General features: G+C 31.7%; 3 protein-coding genes across 3 annotated transcripts; 2 read left to right on the top strand and 1 right to left on the bottom strand.

Moving 5' to 3' along the window:
* The first annotated feature begins 976 nt into the window (after positions 1-976).
* LOC143531328 (cytochrome b561 and DOMON domain-containing protein At4g17280-like) lies at positions 977-2,883 on the top strand. Its single transcript, XM_077026648.1, has 3 exons — positions 977-1,654; positions 1,785-2,039; positions 2,531-2,883. Exons 1-3 carry the CDS (start codon positions 1,022-1,024, stop codon positions 2,849-2,851), a joined length of 1,209 nt encoding a protein of 402 aa, XP_076882763.1. The 5' UTR covers positions 977-1,021; the 3' UTR covers positions 2,852-2,883.
* A 1,848-nt stretch (positions 2,884-4,731) lies between these two features.
* Positions 4,732-8,579, top strand: LOC143531327 (uncharacterized). The gene is made up of 9 exons (XM_077026647.1): positions 4,732-4,861; positions 5,892-6,376; positions 6,466-6,567; positions 6,681-6,762; positions 6,880-6,899; positions 7,072-7,132; positions 7,313-7,383; positions 7,902-8,006; positions 8,335-8,579. Exons 2-9 carry the CDS (start codon positions 5,921-5,923, stop codon positions 8,398-8,400), a joined length of 963 nt encoding a protein of 320 aa, XP_076882762.1. The 5' UTR covers positions 4,732-4,861; positions 5,892-5,920; the 3' UTR covers positions 8,401-8,579.
* A 659-nt stretch (positions 8,580-9,238) lies between these two features.
* On the bottom strand, positions 9,239-10,230 carry LOC143531326 (uncharacterized). Its single transcript, XM_077026646.1, has 2 exons — positions 10,081-10,230; positions 9,239-9,763 (listed from the first exon to the last, which is right to left on the bottom strand). Exons 1-2 carry the CDS (start codon positions 10,093-10,095, stop codon positions 9,338-9,340), a joined length of 441 nt encoding a protein of 146 aa, XP_076882761.1. The 5' UTR covers positions 10,096-10,230; the 3' UTR covers positions 9,239-9,337.
* Between the last annotated feature and the right edge of the window lie 5,374 nt (positions 10,231-15,604).

The raw sequence follows: 15,604 nt of genomic DNA, 5'->3' as shown, positions 1-15,604 counted from the left end.
AGTAAAATAATAGTTACCATATTCTTAAAATTTATGCTTCAATTTGTTAATTTAATATTTACTTCCTGTTTTTTTCAAACATTTGATATTTATAATTATCTTTTACATTAAAATTTTTTAAAGACTATTGTACAACGATTGTATTAATAGTATTTAACGGGTTTATTCTTTCTTGTATACTGATTATTTATTTAATATTTTATTTTCAAGAACTACTCGTGTAATACACGGGCCTCAAACTAGTAGATTAATATAATGTTATTAATTAGTTTTTAGGATATGGAGTATTTGTTTAGAAGTAGAACTTCGATCAATTTTTGTTTAAACATGTATTTTTTATGCTAGAGGTTTGGATTATATTTAACTAGTCCGAGATTCGTAATTCATCAAAATACAATATTTAATAAATAACGGATATACAAAATATATTAAATATTAAACCTATCGAACACTGTTAATACACAGTCGTTGTACAATACTATTTACATTAATTTTAAAATAAACAAACATGTTTATTTTTTGAAGGGTTTTTTTGATGTTTAACACAAATTAAATAAACAAAAAAACAAGAAAAGACCGTTAAAAATTTATTAAACAAGCTTTAGTTTAATTTTAAACTCTAAGTCGATTTCAAGTTTTTAACAAGTCAATATCGAGTACCTCAAAAACAACTCGATTCATTAACTTCATAGGCGAAACTAGTCTAACGATAATACATTAATTATAATACCTAGAGGTTGGCATTGGTTATATACGGTTGTTGTGATTGTGTTTCAAATACAAGCAAACAAACAAACACCTTTTTCTAATTTCTACTCATCAATCAAACTATCAAACTCTCACCAAATTAACAAATGTCACATAAATAGAACCTTCCTTACCAAACTTATAACCTAACTCATTACCTCACCAACTTCAACTCACTTGCCTATAATTACATTACTATAACTCTTTCTCCCTCATACTTTCCTCATAATCAAGGCTTCTTGTAGTTGTGGTTGTATATGTTTTGATAAAAAAAATGAATCAATTTCCCATGAGGTTTGTGTTAAGAAGGGTAGTTTTGTCATTTACTATAATTATAACTGTGTCTACATCATCATTTGCTCAAACATGCTCAAACTATGCATTTGCAAGCAACAAAATATTCACTTCTTGCAATGACCTCCCAGTTTTAAACTCTTTTCTCCATTACACATACAACCAATCTTCCAAAACCCTCAAAATCGCTTACCGTCACACGAATGTGGGTTCTTCTCGGTGGGTCGCATGGGCCATCAATCCAACTTCTCAAGGCATGGCTGGCTCACAAGCACTTGTGGCATTCCAACAATCTAATGGCAAGATGAAGGTTTACACTTCACCTGTTACAGGTAGTACCACACAGTTGCAACAAGGTGAACTGAGTTTCCCGGTTTCTGACTTGTCGGCTACATATTCGAATAATGAGATTATTATTTTTGCCACTTTGGATGTACAAAATGTGAGCACTAAAATGAATCAAGTTTGGCAAGATGGTCATGTTACAAATAATGTCCCAATGCCTCATGCTACTTCTGGTGATAATATTAAGTCTATGGGTACACTAAATGTCATTTCGGGCAAATATGGGAGTGCGGCAGGAGCACGAAGCATAAAAACCAAGAAACGAAACGTAAGTTCAAATAGTATATGTTTATACAAATATACACAAATTAATATATAAAAAAGGTTTCTAATGTAAGTCATTGATTGGCTAATAAGGGAAATATGTAATTGATTTTTCGGCTTGAGGAAATATGCAGATTCACGGTATCCTAAATGCGATAAGTTGGGGGATCATGATGCCTCTCGGCGCTATGATGGCGAGATATATTAGAGTGTTTGAATCAGTAGACCCTGCATGGTTCTACCTACATGTGACTTGCCAAACTTCTGCATACATCATTGGAATGGCTGGTTGGGCTACCGGAATCCGGCTAGGGGGTCAGTCTCCGGGCATCCAGTTTACCTCTCACAGAATCATTGGCATAATCCTCTTTTGTGTGGCCACTCTCCAGGTACCACCTCTAGATTGATATATCATATACATGTATATATTGCTAACCCATGTTTGAAAATTCTTTGGTCAACTAAAAGGGCAAAAGAATATAAAATTTTAAGTTAATAAAACATTGCATGACAAATATTTAATCTAACTTATGTCAAATATTTGAAATTGACAACTTGTAATTTAATATTTAAATTTAAAACGTAAATAAACATGTAAACTCGAAAAATAAGCGACTTACACGTTCTTACACACTAGAAACCGAAAGATTGGAAATTGCAAAAGTTGAGAAATATTTATGCTCGTTCAGTGGTACATGACTAGTAACCCATTTATAGCTAAATTTTACTCGTTTTATGTCGAGCTTCTTTTTGCCTAGTTTTTCCCTGTTGGTCTGTTGGTCTGATCCAAGAGAGCTGGCTAACTCTTGGATCAGAACTTAACCCGTCCAGACTACAAAAAGGGTTCAAATTCAAGATTTGGTGGGTTGTACATGTGTAGGTAATCGCGTTGCTTGTAAGGCCTAGGAAGGATCACAAATACAGGATTTATTGGAACATCTACCACCATTCACTTGGCTATGGCATTATCATTCTAGGAATCATCAACATATTCAAAGGCTTTGATATTTTACAGCCTGAAAAGATATGGAAGAGATCTTATAGTGGCATTATCATAATGTTAGCCATTATTGCAGTGGTTTTGGAAGCCTACACATGGTTTGTGGTTTTAAGGAGGAAGAAAGCCACAAAATCGGAAAAGATGACTAATAGTAGCAATGGCCAAAATGGATATGGCATGGCAACTAATGGTCGAGGTTGACTCGATCACCTTTCGATTGACCTATGATTTTGATCGGACTTTTATATAACAATTGGATTTTAGTATCTAGAACTATTGATCAGTGGCAGATAATAATCTATACTTACAAAGTGAACAATGACACTTTTAACTTTCATTTATGACATTTAAAAACAATTTGCATCATACGGTAAAAATCAGTAAATTGTTTTGAGTATTATTGTCGGCAAATGTTTATAATTTAGATTATTAAAATCCAATTTGCCATGTTAAGTAATTAGATCACCTTTTTTTTCCATTGTATCCTTTCATTGTCTTTAGGATTCATTGATTGGTGATGGTATTGTATTGATCGGGGTATATGTATATTCGTATTGATGTTTTGAGTTTATACTTAGTTTTATTTCATATGTATACTCTATTTGTTATACACTTTTTGTGGTGTTTGGCATAAGAATTCTTCAAATTTGTCCGCATTAAATATCACTAGACGAACTAAAACTGTGTGTTAGAATCGTGCTTTCTATGCCCCCACACGAAAGATCTTAATATTATTATCCGAAGTCGTTTAAAAAAAAGGTTATCAAAAATACCAATCACACTCTAGAAAATACAAGGACAAAAAATGTCTAATTGATCTGCTCAACAAACATACATATAGGACCGTTGTTTGACTTAGTAGATATTATTTCTTTTGTATAAAACCCATAACAGGGTTAAAAGAATGATAGTTCTTCATAATATAGTTGTAACTTGTTTTTTTATTAAGATATTTCTCCAACTTTATAAATTTGTTATTTTTATCTTCTTATTATTAATAAATAATAGTTTTAATATAAAGGACATCTAATAAAAGTTATTTTTTAAGACTCAGTCCAGAGTTCGTAGTAATATAAAGGAAAACAAAATATACAATTTAACATAGGCTCATCAAACTTAAGATGTTAGTGAAATCTAAAAAAAATCCACATGTCTCCAAGACAATGTTAAGAATGCACATCGGCCTTTAGAAAGCCCAAATGAAAACGGAAAATATCAAATCAATTTCTTGTTTTTTAAATGAACTGACTATAATATCAACCCATAAACCAATAGTATGCATTAATTCTTACTTTTCTGCATATATATTTTTGATGCACGGGTAAGTGGGTAACTGACGATGGCGTACATAGGTCTATACAACTACAACGCTCCTGAGTCCGGACATAGTGGCTATTCATTCTACATGTTTTTTTCTTTAAATTGAATTGATTTATGCAATGTAGCTTTTAAAATCAGAACTTACACAATCGACATGTTTTGATCCATTATACTCGACCTGTTTTGACCCGTTACAACCGAGTGTTTATATCAAACATAACCCCCACCACTGGTGAAAGTTCCTGGATCCGCCACTGCAATTTAATCAAACGGTTATTGTTGTTGTTGTTGTTATTGTTGTTGTTGTTATTATTAACGTACTGCTTAACTTAAAAGTACACTCCTATTGGCTCAATTAGCACCAGATGTGCAAACAAGCTGAGCAGGGTGCGAACTACCTGAGTTCGAGCCTTAAATAGAAAGACCGTTTAGACTCGTCAAGCCTTAACGAGACTTGTATACTTTTAAGTGTAAACTATTTTTTACTTCATTATATTAATTTCACACTAAATAATCAAGCTCGATCCAAGCTTTAACTCATTTAAGGCACCGCACCGCACACGAGCTCAAGCTGAGCTCAGCTAAGGTTTTCTCAACATACAAAAAAAATATATTCCTCCCAACTCGTAAAGACCATGAAAAATGCTGAAAAAACTTAAACAACCCGACCCGTATTATGAATTTACCCGATTAATCAGCCCAATTTAAGCCCATGAGCCCAATTTCATTAGCCCAACAAAGTAACAAATCATTACAGAATTGCTCATAATCATTTTCCTGTATGTCTTCTTGGCTGAACCCTAAACCCTAACCACAAATCCAGTCCTAAATTGACAGTCCGGCTGATTCTCGACATAGCTGTTGGCTGCTTGGTTGATTCTTGATTTAAAGGTATTAGCTTTATTATTATTATTACTGTTATTATTATTATTATTATTATTATACTTTGTGTAACTGTAAGATGTATTTCACACAATCAAATAGATTATTCTTGTGTTTAGTTTTGAGGTATGCCAATAGATTGCTAAGCAGAGTTGAAAGTTTGTGGGGTTGAATTCTGTTTATTCGATTAAACCCCGAAAACCAAATTAGCTTTTTATTTGGTTTTCGCCTAGGGGTCGGTTGGGATTTTAACATATATTTACCTACCTCTAAATAAAGATTTCATAGGGGTGGGCGGACCCCTACACTCTACGAATAACCCGAACCAGATAATGAACTAACACCCCTAAGGTATTGCCAGTAGATATTTGAATTGTCAGGGTTTTCAGAAAGTAGTTTATATTTAATATAATTCATTTGTTGAGGTAATTGAGTTGATGATATTGTACATGCACATAGAACATTTTAAAAATTGATTTTTTTTGTTGAATGCTAGTTTCCGGCAAGTGTAACGTATATGGCTTGAAAAGATTATTGAAATATTTATGTTCTTATTTTCTTATTGCTTTTTGTAATCATATCCAACGCAGTGATTATAATCAAAGAGTTTAAAAATGGACACAAATCGTTTGGTTCGCGGGTCGACTGACTCGTTTCAAACCATCATCTGGTTTGCTCTTTTTCCGGTATAAGCTTTCGGATGTCACAATATAATCTTTGAAGTATATGAGAAAACATCGATGTTAATGAATAATAACCAAATACTTAGTTTCAGTTGTGACTGTTGAGTACGATTTTTAGTGGATTTGGGTTTATGAACAATAGTTTTTATACAAATGATTATTGTTTGCGAGTGTTAATACTTTTGAGATAAATTGAGTTATACACTAACTTCCAAACTCTGTTTCATGGTTTTCTTATTCATCTGTAAGTTTGATGCAGTTGTTGTAGAATATTTAATTATGACGGTGGTACAGATAACTTAATTTATGTATACAAACTTGACTAATTAGGAATACTTTGATAATTATATTTTTAGGTTTTAAGCTAAGCAAAAAGATTAGTATAATGGCAGAAGAAGTTCAAATGCAAGAAGCGGGACAAGGTCGGAGGAAGAGAAAGTTAGGACACAAAAAGGGTAAAGGCAAGAAGAAAATGAAAGTGTTTCAAGGCAGCGGTCAAAAGGTCAAAATGGACGGAAAAACGAAAAAACTTTTTCAAAAAAAAGCAAGAGATTATAATTCAGATGATAGTGATGATAATGAAGATATAGACGACATCAATGAAAAGCAGGTGAAGTTTGAAAAGAAACCGTCACATATTAAAAATAATGAAAAAGATGAAAAATCTTCAGATGAGGAAATGGACAGTGATGATGATGATGTGGGTGATGATGTGGACAATGATGTGTCGGATGATGAAAATGAGGTAGCTGACCACGGGATTATGAAGTTTTCTGAAGGAAACATGTCTTTTAAAAAGGCGTTTAAGAAAATATTGAAAAGTAGATCGGATGAAGTACTTGTAAGTATATCATTATATTAATTAACATCAATTTTCGATGTATTTATTTAATTTGGATAATTTGTTTATGAATTTTGATATTTTCTCAGGGTCCTGTGTTGTCTGCTTACAAGAATCTTGTAGTAAAAAAGCTTGCTGCAGAAGCTTCTGAAAAGAAAACTAAGGGGGATGCAAAAAAGGAGAAAATTTTGGTAATAAATTTTGACATGGTTTTAACTTATATATTCATGTTTTTTATATATCTATATGTATGTATTTTGTTCTTTTAGTAATCATTTGTATTGAATTCTATTTGAATACATAGTTAAAAGAGAAAGGTCATGTAAAGCCTGATGCTTTTTCAGTCTCACATGAAAAAATGCTCATAGGAGTTGCTACAAAAGGAGGTAAACTTTATTTTATTTTTTTAGTTTGTTTAATTATGTTTGAAACATAAACCTTTGTATTATTAGATTGTCAAACTAATTAATTTACATTTTTTCATGTGTTGGTGGAACTTTTAGTGGTGAAGTTATTTAATGCTGTAAGTCACTAATTCAAGAATATGATTTTTATTTTTGTTTTCGTTACATGTATGCCTAGAGGTGGAAAATTGGGCCCGTTTTGGCCCAACTCGTCAAACTTGGCTTGTTTTGCTACCTCTAGTTGTGAGCTATATATTATGAATTTGATATCATGTTGGTGGTTGTTTATAGGTTAACAAAGCTCAAAGTGCACAAAAAGGTTTAAATCCATCAAGGTCTAAAGACGCTAAAGGTATGCAATGGAGAATTGTTTTGGGCTGACTTGGTTTTTATATTGCTATTAACTTTTATAGACTTGCATGTACTTTAGCCATCGCTTGTTTTGCATGAGCTTTGCATAACATTAGGTTTTCGTAGTTTAAATAAGATTTAACAATTGAAAGATGGTTTGACTTTTTTTTTGACTTTGTAGTTATTCAAAAGCGGAGGAAAGAAACATTCTTTTCTGAGCTGGGCAAAACTCCATCTGGATCAGATGCTAAGGTTCTCTCTCCCTCTCTCGCTAACACACACACACACATTTATGTGTGTGTGTGTGTATGTAGAATTGTAGATATATCAAATACAAAGTGGTGTTAACATACAAAATGTAAGTGATAAGTGACATATACCCAAAACAATTTAAATTGCTGTGAAGGATAAAATGGTAATAGCCTACAATTATTGAATTTTGTACTCAAATTAGTTTTATATACTTTATTTTTTTTTATAAAATATATACCATAAAATTGAAAATGTAGTTACATTTTAATTTGAGTAAAGTAGTTCTATAAATTTTTTTATAAAAATCCGAAATTTCTTAAAAAGATATTGATGTGTTGTGTAATAACGTGCGTGTAGTTATACAATGCGTAATTATAAATATAGGTCGCGTAGTTGTAAACATTGGTTTTGTACTTATTAAACGTGTTGCAAATATAGATTGTCTGATTATTTACATATGTTACGCACACGCATGTATTTACATAGTCGCTCATTCCCACCATTAATATGTGAGACAGGCTGGCACAAGTGGAAATGCAGGTGATGAAGGTCCTGCTTGGGCTCCTTTACGTGATAACTATATGTTGACGAATTCTAAACTAAAGGATTGGGATAAAGCAGCTGTAAGCACCACCCTCATGGGTTTTTTTTTTTTTTTGTATTAATCTTCTATGGAAATCACAACTTTAATTTTGTATGCGTCAATGCACGTCAGGTTGGGTTGACCCAAAACTCATTTGCTCTAAGATATTGTTCTTTATATATAATTAGCGCGTTAAATATATTCAAAATATGAAATATTTTCTTCATTCGTGCATTTAATCATAGTTTTTACAATTTGGTCATTTTTTTTTTTTTTACTTAATATTTGGCAATTTATAAGTAAATAATGCCACCTGTAGTTGATTATTTGAGTATTTACTAAACGTGAATTGTGATCGATTTGTGTAGGACGAACCTGAAGCAGCAGACGATTTTGGAAGACAAGAAGATAGTTCATCTGAAGATGATGATTAGTTGGCCATATGCTTATGCTAAAAATGCGCTAATTCATATTTTGAGGTAAAAAGGCCGTTTGGTTTAGGGTTGAAATATTTACGCAAATTGTATTTGTGAGTATATGAACGTTTGACCAAAATTTTGGCATGATTATCTGTTGACATTTTTTTGATTTTGTTGATCTTGTATTGAGTTCTAGAGTCTTATTTTATTTACCATTCTCCACTCTCAAGACTTGCTGGATGTTTATTGTTCAGTTTGGAAAAGTATTTTTTAAATCAAACCGTCGGTAATAGTTTTTAATTGTTGTAAACCAGAACCAAACCGTCACTATGTTCTATTATGCCTTAAAAGTTTAAACTTAAGGCATGAGGTGACCGTGGACCGAATAAGCTTACTTTTGAAACCGGTAAGGCCACAGTCTTCCTAATTACAGTATTTGTAGCCTCTACGTGAGTTGGTAAATATTTTGAGCTGGTGCTCGACATTGGTTGTGCGTTGAGCAAAGCCGAAGCCTTAGAATTGAACACAAATCATTTTGTACTAAGCCTTAGACGGCACTGGGTATTCTAAGCAACGATTGTTTAATCCGTTTGATGCTATGAATTATTTGAGTGATTTTATTTCAATATTTTGAAATATGAGTTAAAAGAATTTTGATGGTATTATACTACAAAACTATAGTTATGACTATTTGTAATCGGTTCCATTTAATCTTTTATTATTGTTATGCTTAACATAAGAAAAAAAAAAGAAGGTAAAAGTTCAATACAAAAATTAAAAATATAAAAATAAAACTTAGTATTAAAAATAAAAATCCAAGGTGGCACCCCTTTCTTTTGATCTAATCATTCTTGCCACTTGGATATTAAACATTACACAATAGAAACCAAACAATAATAAAAATAGAAAATAACATAACTTGACACCCAAACAAATATATAGATCACACACTCTATTCCTCACTTGCAACTTCAGTGGTGGTAACAACCTCTGCTGGTGTTTCATCTTTCTCCACCGCTTTTTCGGCCTCTTCGACAACCGCCACCGGAGTTTCCTCCGTGGTAGCAGCAGGGGTTTCTTCGGGAACCGCCTCTACGGTGGGCTCAGTTTCTTCAGTAGCTTCCACAGTTTCTTTCACAGCTTCTTCAGCTGTCTCAACCTTAACTTCTTCCACCTCGGTTTTAGGCTCATCCACCTCTTTTGTCTCGGTCTCAACGGGTTCGACTGGTGATGGTGCATCAACTACTGGCTCTACTGCTGGCTCCACCACCTCAGCTGGCTCGGGTGCTGGTGGTGCATCAACTACTGGCTCCACCTCTTTTGGTGCTTCTTGGGTGGTTTCGACCTTTTCGGGCAAGGTGTTTGCAACAGATTCAACCTGGAATATTCATAAAAGATTAAGAACAATGTGTAAAAACATTTTACATAATATAAAGTTGTTAGTTCTATGGAAAACCAACATGCCAATATGCCGAACCACTAGTGGTGGATCTAGGTGTCACGTGACATGTCACGGATAAAAAATGTTGTGTTACATGTTTTCTTATATGTTATTTACGTATCTGACTCTAAAACTGCTTTGTCAATGATAGACACAAGTAAAAAATTTGTTCAATATATTTTAAGTGAGATGTTATAAGTTTTGAATGTTATAGATGATAAATGGAATAAACATAGAACTAGTGAAGAAATTACCTCGACACTTGCCATTGGGAGTCCTTGAGAGTTGAGAGGATATGAATGATGAGAATATAGAACAAAGAGTGTGGGTTGAGTGGAATAAGAGGCATATGAGACCTATTTATAGTACTTCATGGTGTTCAATACAATTTTATAAAATAAAATATTACGTAATAAATACTAAATATTTAATAGAAGTAAGATTCATGATGTCTAGCTTCTAGTCACATGTATCATAATCTTGAAATATTATTAATGATAACAAATCAAACGAGTAGTTTTAGATATATTTTTGATTTTTTTCTATTTTTATCTGGTACTTATATTATTTATGGGAAAAGTTAACGTATAACTGAAATTAACGTGTTAATTGTGAGAATCATGTAGAAATTACTCTACTTCTATATTTAATTGCCCTACATGATTCTTATAATTAGCACGTTAATTTTATTTGTATTTTATCAAAACCCTATTATTTATAAAGTTTGAATATAGAATAAAATTTTAATTAGTCCTAGCAACTAACACGACCCAAGCATTAGATGAAACTCAAAAGATAACTTGCAAGATGTCTACGGACGGATCTACATGGTGACTACCATTGTTACATGAGATTCGTGAATTTGTTTACGTGTTGCATATATTTGGTATTCGAGTGACATCATATATTTTAAACGACAAGAACATATGTATTCTAAAGCTGGCACGGTAAGATTAAAAGAAAGACACATGGCCGATTTTGTAGTTGTGAGTCACTTTTTTTTTCAATGAATTGGAGCGTTGTCTATCTAAATACGATTGATTGTATATATTTCTGGATTGTTATAACTAGAGAATTAACTGGCTTGATATTTAAATAATATATTATATAATTTTAAAAAACATAATGAATAGCATGTTAAAGCTGCTACCACTTCAAATTAGTAAAACAAATAAATTGTTATAAGTGTGGTTGAGAGTATATGATATTTCACGTCCGTTTGAGATTAGTTTTTGTGTTAGTCACTTGACATCCGTACGGGTATACCATGAACCTGATGGGTAATTAATAACGGACACCTGACATATTTGGGACACGCTTGTATAATTGGGTATGATAGTTATAAAATGGATTTAATCTTTATTAAGAATATTGTAATATTAATATGGACATTTATACAAGGATATGTATAGATGTTTCAAAATATTATTTAGATGTGATTGTAGGTTGTAAAGCATAGACGTAGGATGGGGATAGGGGAAGTTCACATGGTAAAAGGGGTAGTGAACTATGGGTTTGATTTCATCTTTTTTATTTGAGTGGAATCCATGTTGTAGGATTCGGGACAATCATGTTTTCATGTTCATGCTTTTTTTATTTCATTTTCATACTTTTTAATAATTTTATTATTAAATTTTTTTATTGAGTTGTCTAATTGTTAACATTATATTATAGGTTTCTGGTTTCTATACTAATTCCAAACAAATACATGTTTGGTGATGAAGATAGTTTTAAATATTTGAAGTAAAAGAAATATAAAAGGATCAAAAGCCGGGTTAGATTTAGTAAATGAAATAAATAAAAACTTTTTGACCAAAAAAAGAAAAGGGTTAAACAGTTGGATAATTTTTTTTATAGATTATCTTTTCTATTTTTTTTCTCTCTGAATAGTTTTTCGTTTTTGGCTATATCGGCGTAAGTAATTAAAGTTTTTCTATATATACCATAGAGATATATATATTAGCAAAGTCTATATTTTTCTTCAAACATAAAACATTAAAACTTGTGTTCAAAAGCTTTAAAAATCGTGGTCATTTTTAATGATTCTAAACTTAATTCAGCCAGGAATCACTTATGTTCTCAAGAAGCGTTAAAATTTATGGGCCGGATTCGAGAAAAAATTGGGTCTTTAAGTATAAAAGGTTATTTCTATTTGATTTAAATAATTAAATATTATGATTTAGATTGTGAAATTTTTTTTATAAAAATGAGTTTAAATGAATTGAATAATTTAAACACTAAAAATACACATATATTTTTTTTTTCAAAAGAATATATTTTATATTTAAAAAAAATCAGGACTACCAAGGCAATCTGTCCGGGATCAGTCACCCTCCCCGCCTCCTCTCAAATCCGAAAGTCTAAGGATCTATTAGCGTATATCGACTAAATATAAACCAATAGGATCTTCATCGTCAAGATATGATCGATTCGATCATGGCTATTCAGTTTCTTGGTTCTTTCAACTTTTAATCACTTATATGAGACGTGTCTGGTAACATCACTATATTTGTAGTATTTCAATAATGATAGCCTATTTTAGGTGATCTTCAAAATGTTTTTAGAATGTAGCATGAAAAAGAGGGATAAGTTTGGCCATGACATGAAGAGAAGGTTGAACATGAACATGATGCTTTTAGTAGGCCGGTGGCAACATGGCCCACAAACCCAATCAAATTTATAATATTGTGAAAGCTTTCAATCAAGGACCATGATCATGACCATGACCATGAATGATGTGCTGGCGGGACCCATCATATTAACTTTTAACCTTTAGGAAAACAAATAGTGTGACAGTGGATCTCAATGCCTTTTATATTATGTACTGTAGCTTGTGAGTTTGGGACCCATAGTACCATCCCTCACTTGCCATGTGTGATTACACTCATATTACCTATCCATGTCTCCCTAGTTCATTTAATTTTAATTATTTTCTAATTTAGCATGTCTTGGTTTCATTTTTAGACATAGCAAATTAAAAGTAGGCTAGTTTAATTGTTTGTTGATATCTAGTTAATCACCGAGGTTTGTTTAAAGTAGGTAGGATTGCTCAATTATCTAGACTATTATACTTAACCATATAAGTCTAGTAAGTCAAAACATTCAGTAGGCCTACTTCTTCCCACGTATTCCTCTATGTACACATTAATCTGTTCAGACAACCCGTAATTTTACGTATGCCTACAAGTGACACTACTAGCTTTGTTATGATGGTAACATGTGTATTGAGAGGATTCGTTATACATGCATTTATAGCCTGAATTATGTCTAGTAAAACTGTCATACGCATAAAGTGTTTTAGCCAAACAAATCCATGTTTTAAAAAATGTAGTAAATGTTTGATTCAGCTACTTTAAGGCTTTAAAATCATTTTATGTGTCAAAAACATGAGACACCTTTACAATCTACTACAAGGTTTAGAATGTCTAGGAGCTACCATACGTTCATCATAATCTCTAACCTTGGGACTTCCATGATCCAGATAACGTTTTAATCTATTATAAGGTTTGGCATATATACTTGCCAAGTCATTTGAAACGGTTTACAAAATCACTCTGCAACAAATTCCCACTCACATTCTAACAAGAACTTCAGATTGAACTTGAAAGTGACATTACCTAAAAATCCCTAAAAGGTTAAAAATAAAGCAATTAAATTGATACCCCCGAATATGAGTGTTAAAAGACTCAAGAGACCTTTATATTGTTCTCAAGCAATTTTTTTGTACGTCTTACAATCGAGTCAATATATATTTTGAATACAAGGAGTAACGTAAAGTATGAGGTAATCAGCCATATCAACATATCATGAAGTTTATTGTTAAAATGTAAAATGAACTATATGTCTCGAAGAGGGTTTTATAAAGCTTATATGTATTACAAATGTTATAACCTGGCTGAGAGAATTAAACAACATATTTGTTGTAGTGTGATCGGTTTCACTTTCATATTACTATATATGTGAAAATGTTTTAGTTCCACTCATTTTAATATTATTCATTTATTAAAGGTTATTCATACTTAATTAGATCTAATGAATGTCCTTTTTCTCTCACAATTTTCTTAGTAATATATATGAGACTACATAATTTATCCAATAGTGTCAAGTACTAATGTAACATATCTAGAGTTTGCATTTAATAATCTATAATGTGTGATATATGCCTCATAAAGAGTTATAAAGCTTATATTATAAGTACAATTTTATTCTCTCACTTAGAGAATTATAATCAACTTAATTATTGTAAGTAGGTTTAAATTTCGGTTCACTATATATGTATGTGAAATATGTATCTGTAATGTTTTATTTTCTCTCATTCTTAGCATATTCTAATATTCTATATATTTAGATCTAATGAATAACTTTTCTACGGTTATATATAGTAAACCAAAAGGTTATTTAATTTTCGATAATTGTTAAGAGTTGCAACTCAACAACCATTCCAACTGTAAAAGCTATAAGCCGAATCATAACCGAATCGAACTCATATTAAAAATCAGAAAACCAAAACCGATTGGTTTCCTAAAACTAAAAAACCGAAAATTTGATTTTGGTAAGCTTTAACATCAACATCACCTTCTTCGTGGTTAAAATACAACCCAACAATATCAAACCCGTGGGAAAACCACTATGATTTATATTTGACACTTCCTAGTAAAAAGTTTGTACTTTTAGCCTTTTAGGCATGATGGTCTTTTCATCCATGTGGCTTTCAAGTGATATAATACATTGCTGTCAGCTGTACTAATTCATAAAATATAAATTTTAACTAATAACTTCTTATATATGACATATAATTAATTCTTGTAAAATGTTACGTTGCGTAACGCTCTTTTCATCCACTTTCCGAAGAGACACGACACTTTAAAACCGTAAATTTAACTGAAGATCAATACATTTAAGTTTAAAATATGAATAACTATTTCATATATGAGTTATATTAATAATTGGTTCTTGATAATAAAATGGCTGTTGATACGTTGCATGTTAATTTTGCTTGCTTACAAGACATTCAATTCCAATATACATGTGTCCAAATGAAGTGGTTAAAAACTTAGCTTTAAATTTGTTTGAAAATGGATGGAATATTGTATATTTGTATGTAGTCACAAATCATCCATACCCGGAATATGAATGGCCCATCAAATAAATGGATTAATCTGTATGTCAATCAAAGATACCCAAATCCAGGTGTAATAAACAAGCATGATTTTGATTACAGAACAAACAAGAGGAAGGTATGATTATGATTTTTGGAGTAAAAAAAAATATATATAATTGAGATCTTAACCATTGATAGCAAAAAGATGATGTATCCCGCATTTGCATAGGGTCCAAGGAGGGGCCGGGTCGCTTCTTTATCTTATTTACGCAGTCTTACCCTACACTTTGATAAAAGTATGTCTAATTTTAAATTAAAGTTTATACCCACTCAAAACAGGTTAGATACATCTCTTATGATTAGCATAGTAGTTTGATGACCAAAATTTTGTATATTTGAGAATAAAGATGTGTTATAAGATTAGCTTTCGACAAATTTTGATGGAACGGACAAAGTAGGGAATTATATAAACGACTTAGTGTAAGCAAGCAACATGATTGTGATGTTTAGGGTGAAAGAATGATAAGAAAATGAGATCTCACCAGCTTAGTAAAAGGTTACATACATTTTATATGATCAGTGTAAGAATATGATGGCCAAGTAACATTTTATATTTGAGAACCAAGATTTGTTACAAGATAACCTTTTGAAAATTGAAAATCTTGGTGGTGAATGTG

Source organism: Bidens hawaiensis, unplaced genomic scaffold, assembly GCF_021521415.1.
Source record: "Bidens hawaiensis isolate Kalapana, Puna unplaced genomic scaffold, B.hawaiensis_p1.1 tig00009159_1, whole genome shotgun sequence".
Lineage (NCBI taxonomy): Eukaryota > Viridiplantae > Streptophyta > Magnoliopsida > Asterales > Asteraceae > Bidens > Bidens hawaiensis.
This window is presented reverse-complemented; position numbering and strand designations above follow the sequence as displayed.

Bases quoted from the DNA above. Each gene is read 5' to 3' on its own strand.
- LOC143531328 (XM_077026648.1), top strand. From the start codon at position 1,022: ATGAATCAATTTCCCATGAGGTTTGTGTTAAGAAGGGTAGTTTTGTCA. The intron at 1,655-1,784 runs GTAAGTTCAAAT...GGAAATATGCAG, and splicing joins TAAAAACCAAGAAACGAAAC to ATTCACGGTATCCTAAATGC. The intron at 2,040-2,530 runs GTACCACCTCTA...GTACATGTGTAG, and splicing joins TTTGTGTGGCCACTCTCCAG to GTAATCGCGTTGCTTGTAAG.
- LOC143531327 (XM_077026647.1), top strand. From the start codon at position 5,921: ATGGCAGAAGAAGTTCAAATGCAAGAAGCGGGACAAGGTCGGAGGAAG. The intron at 6,900-7,071 runs GTAAGTCACTAA...GGTTGTTTATAG, and splicing joins TGGTGAAGTTATTTAATGCT to GTTAACAAAGCTCAAAGTGC. The intron at 7,133-7,312 runs GTATGCAATGGA...TTGACTTTGTAG, and splicing joins AAGGTCTAAAGACGCTAAAG to TTATTCAAAAGCGGAGGAAA.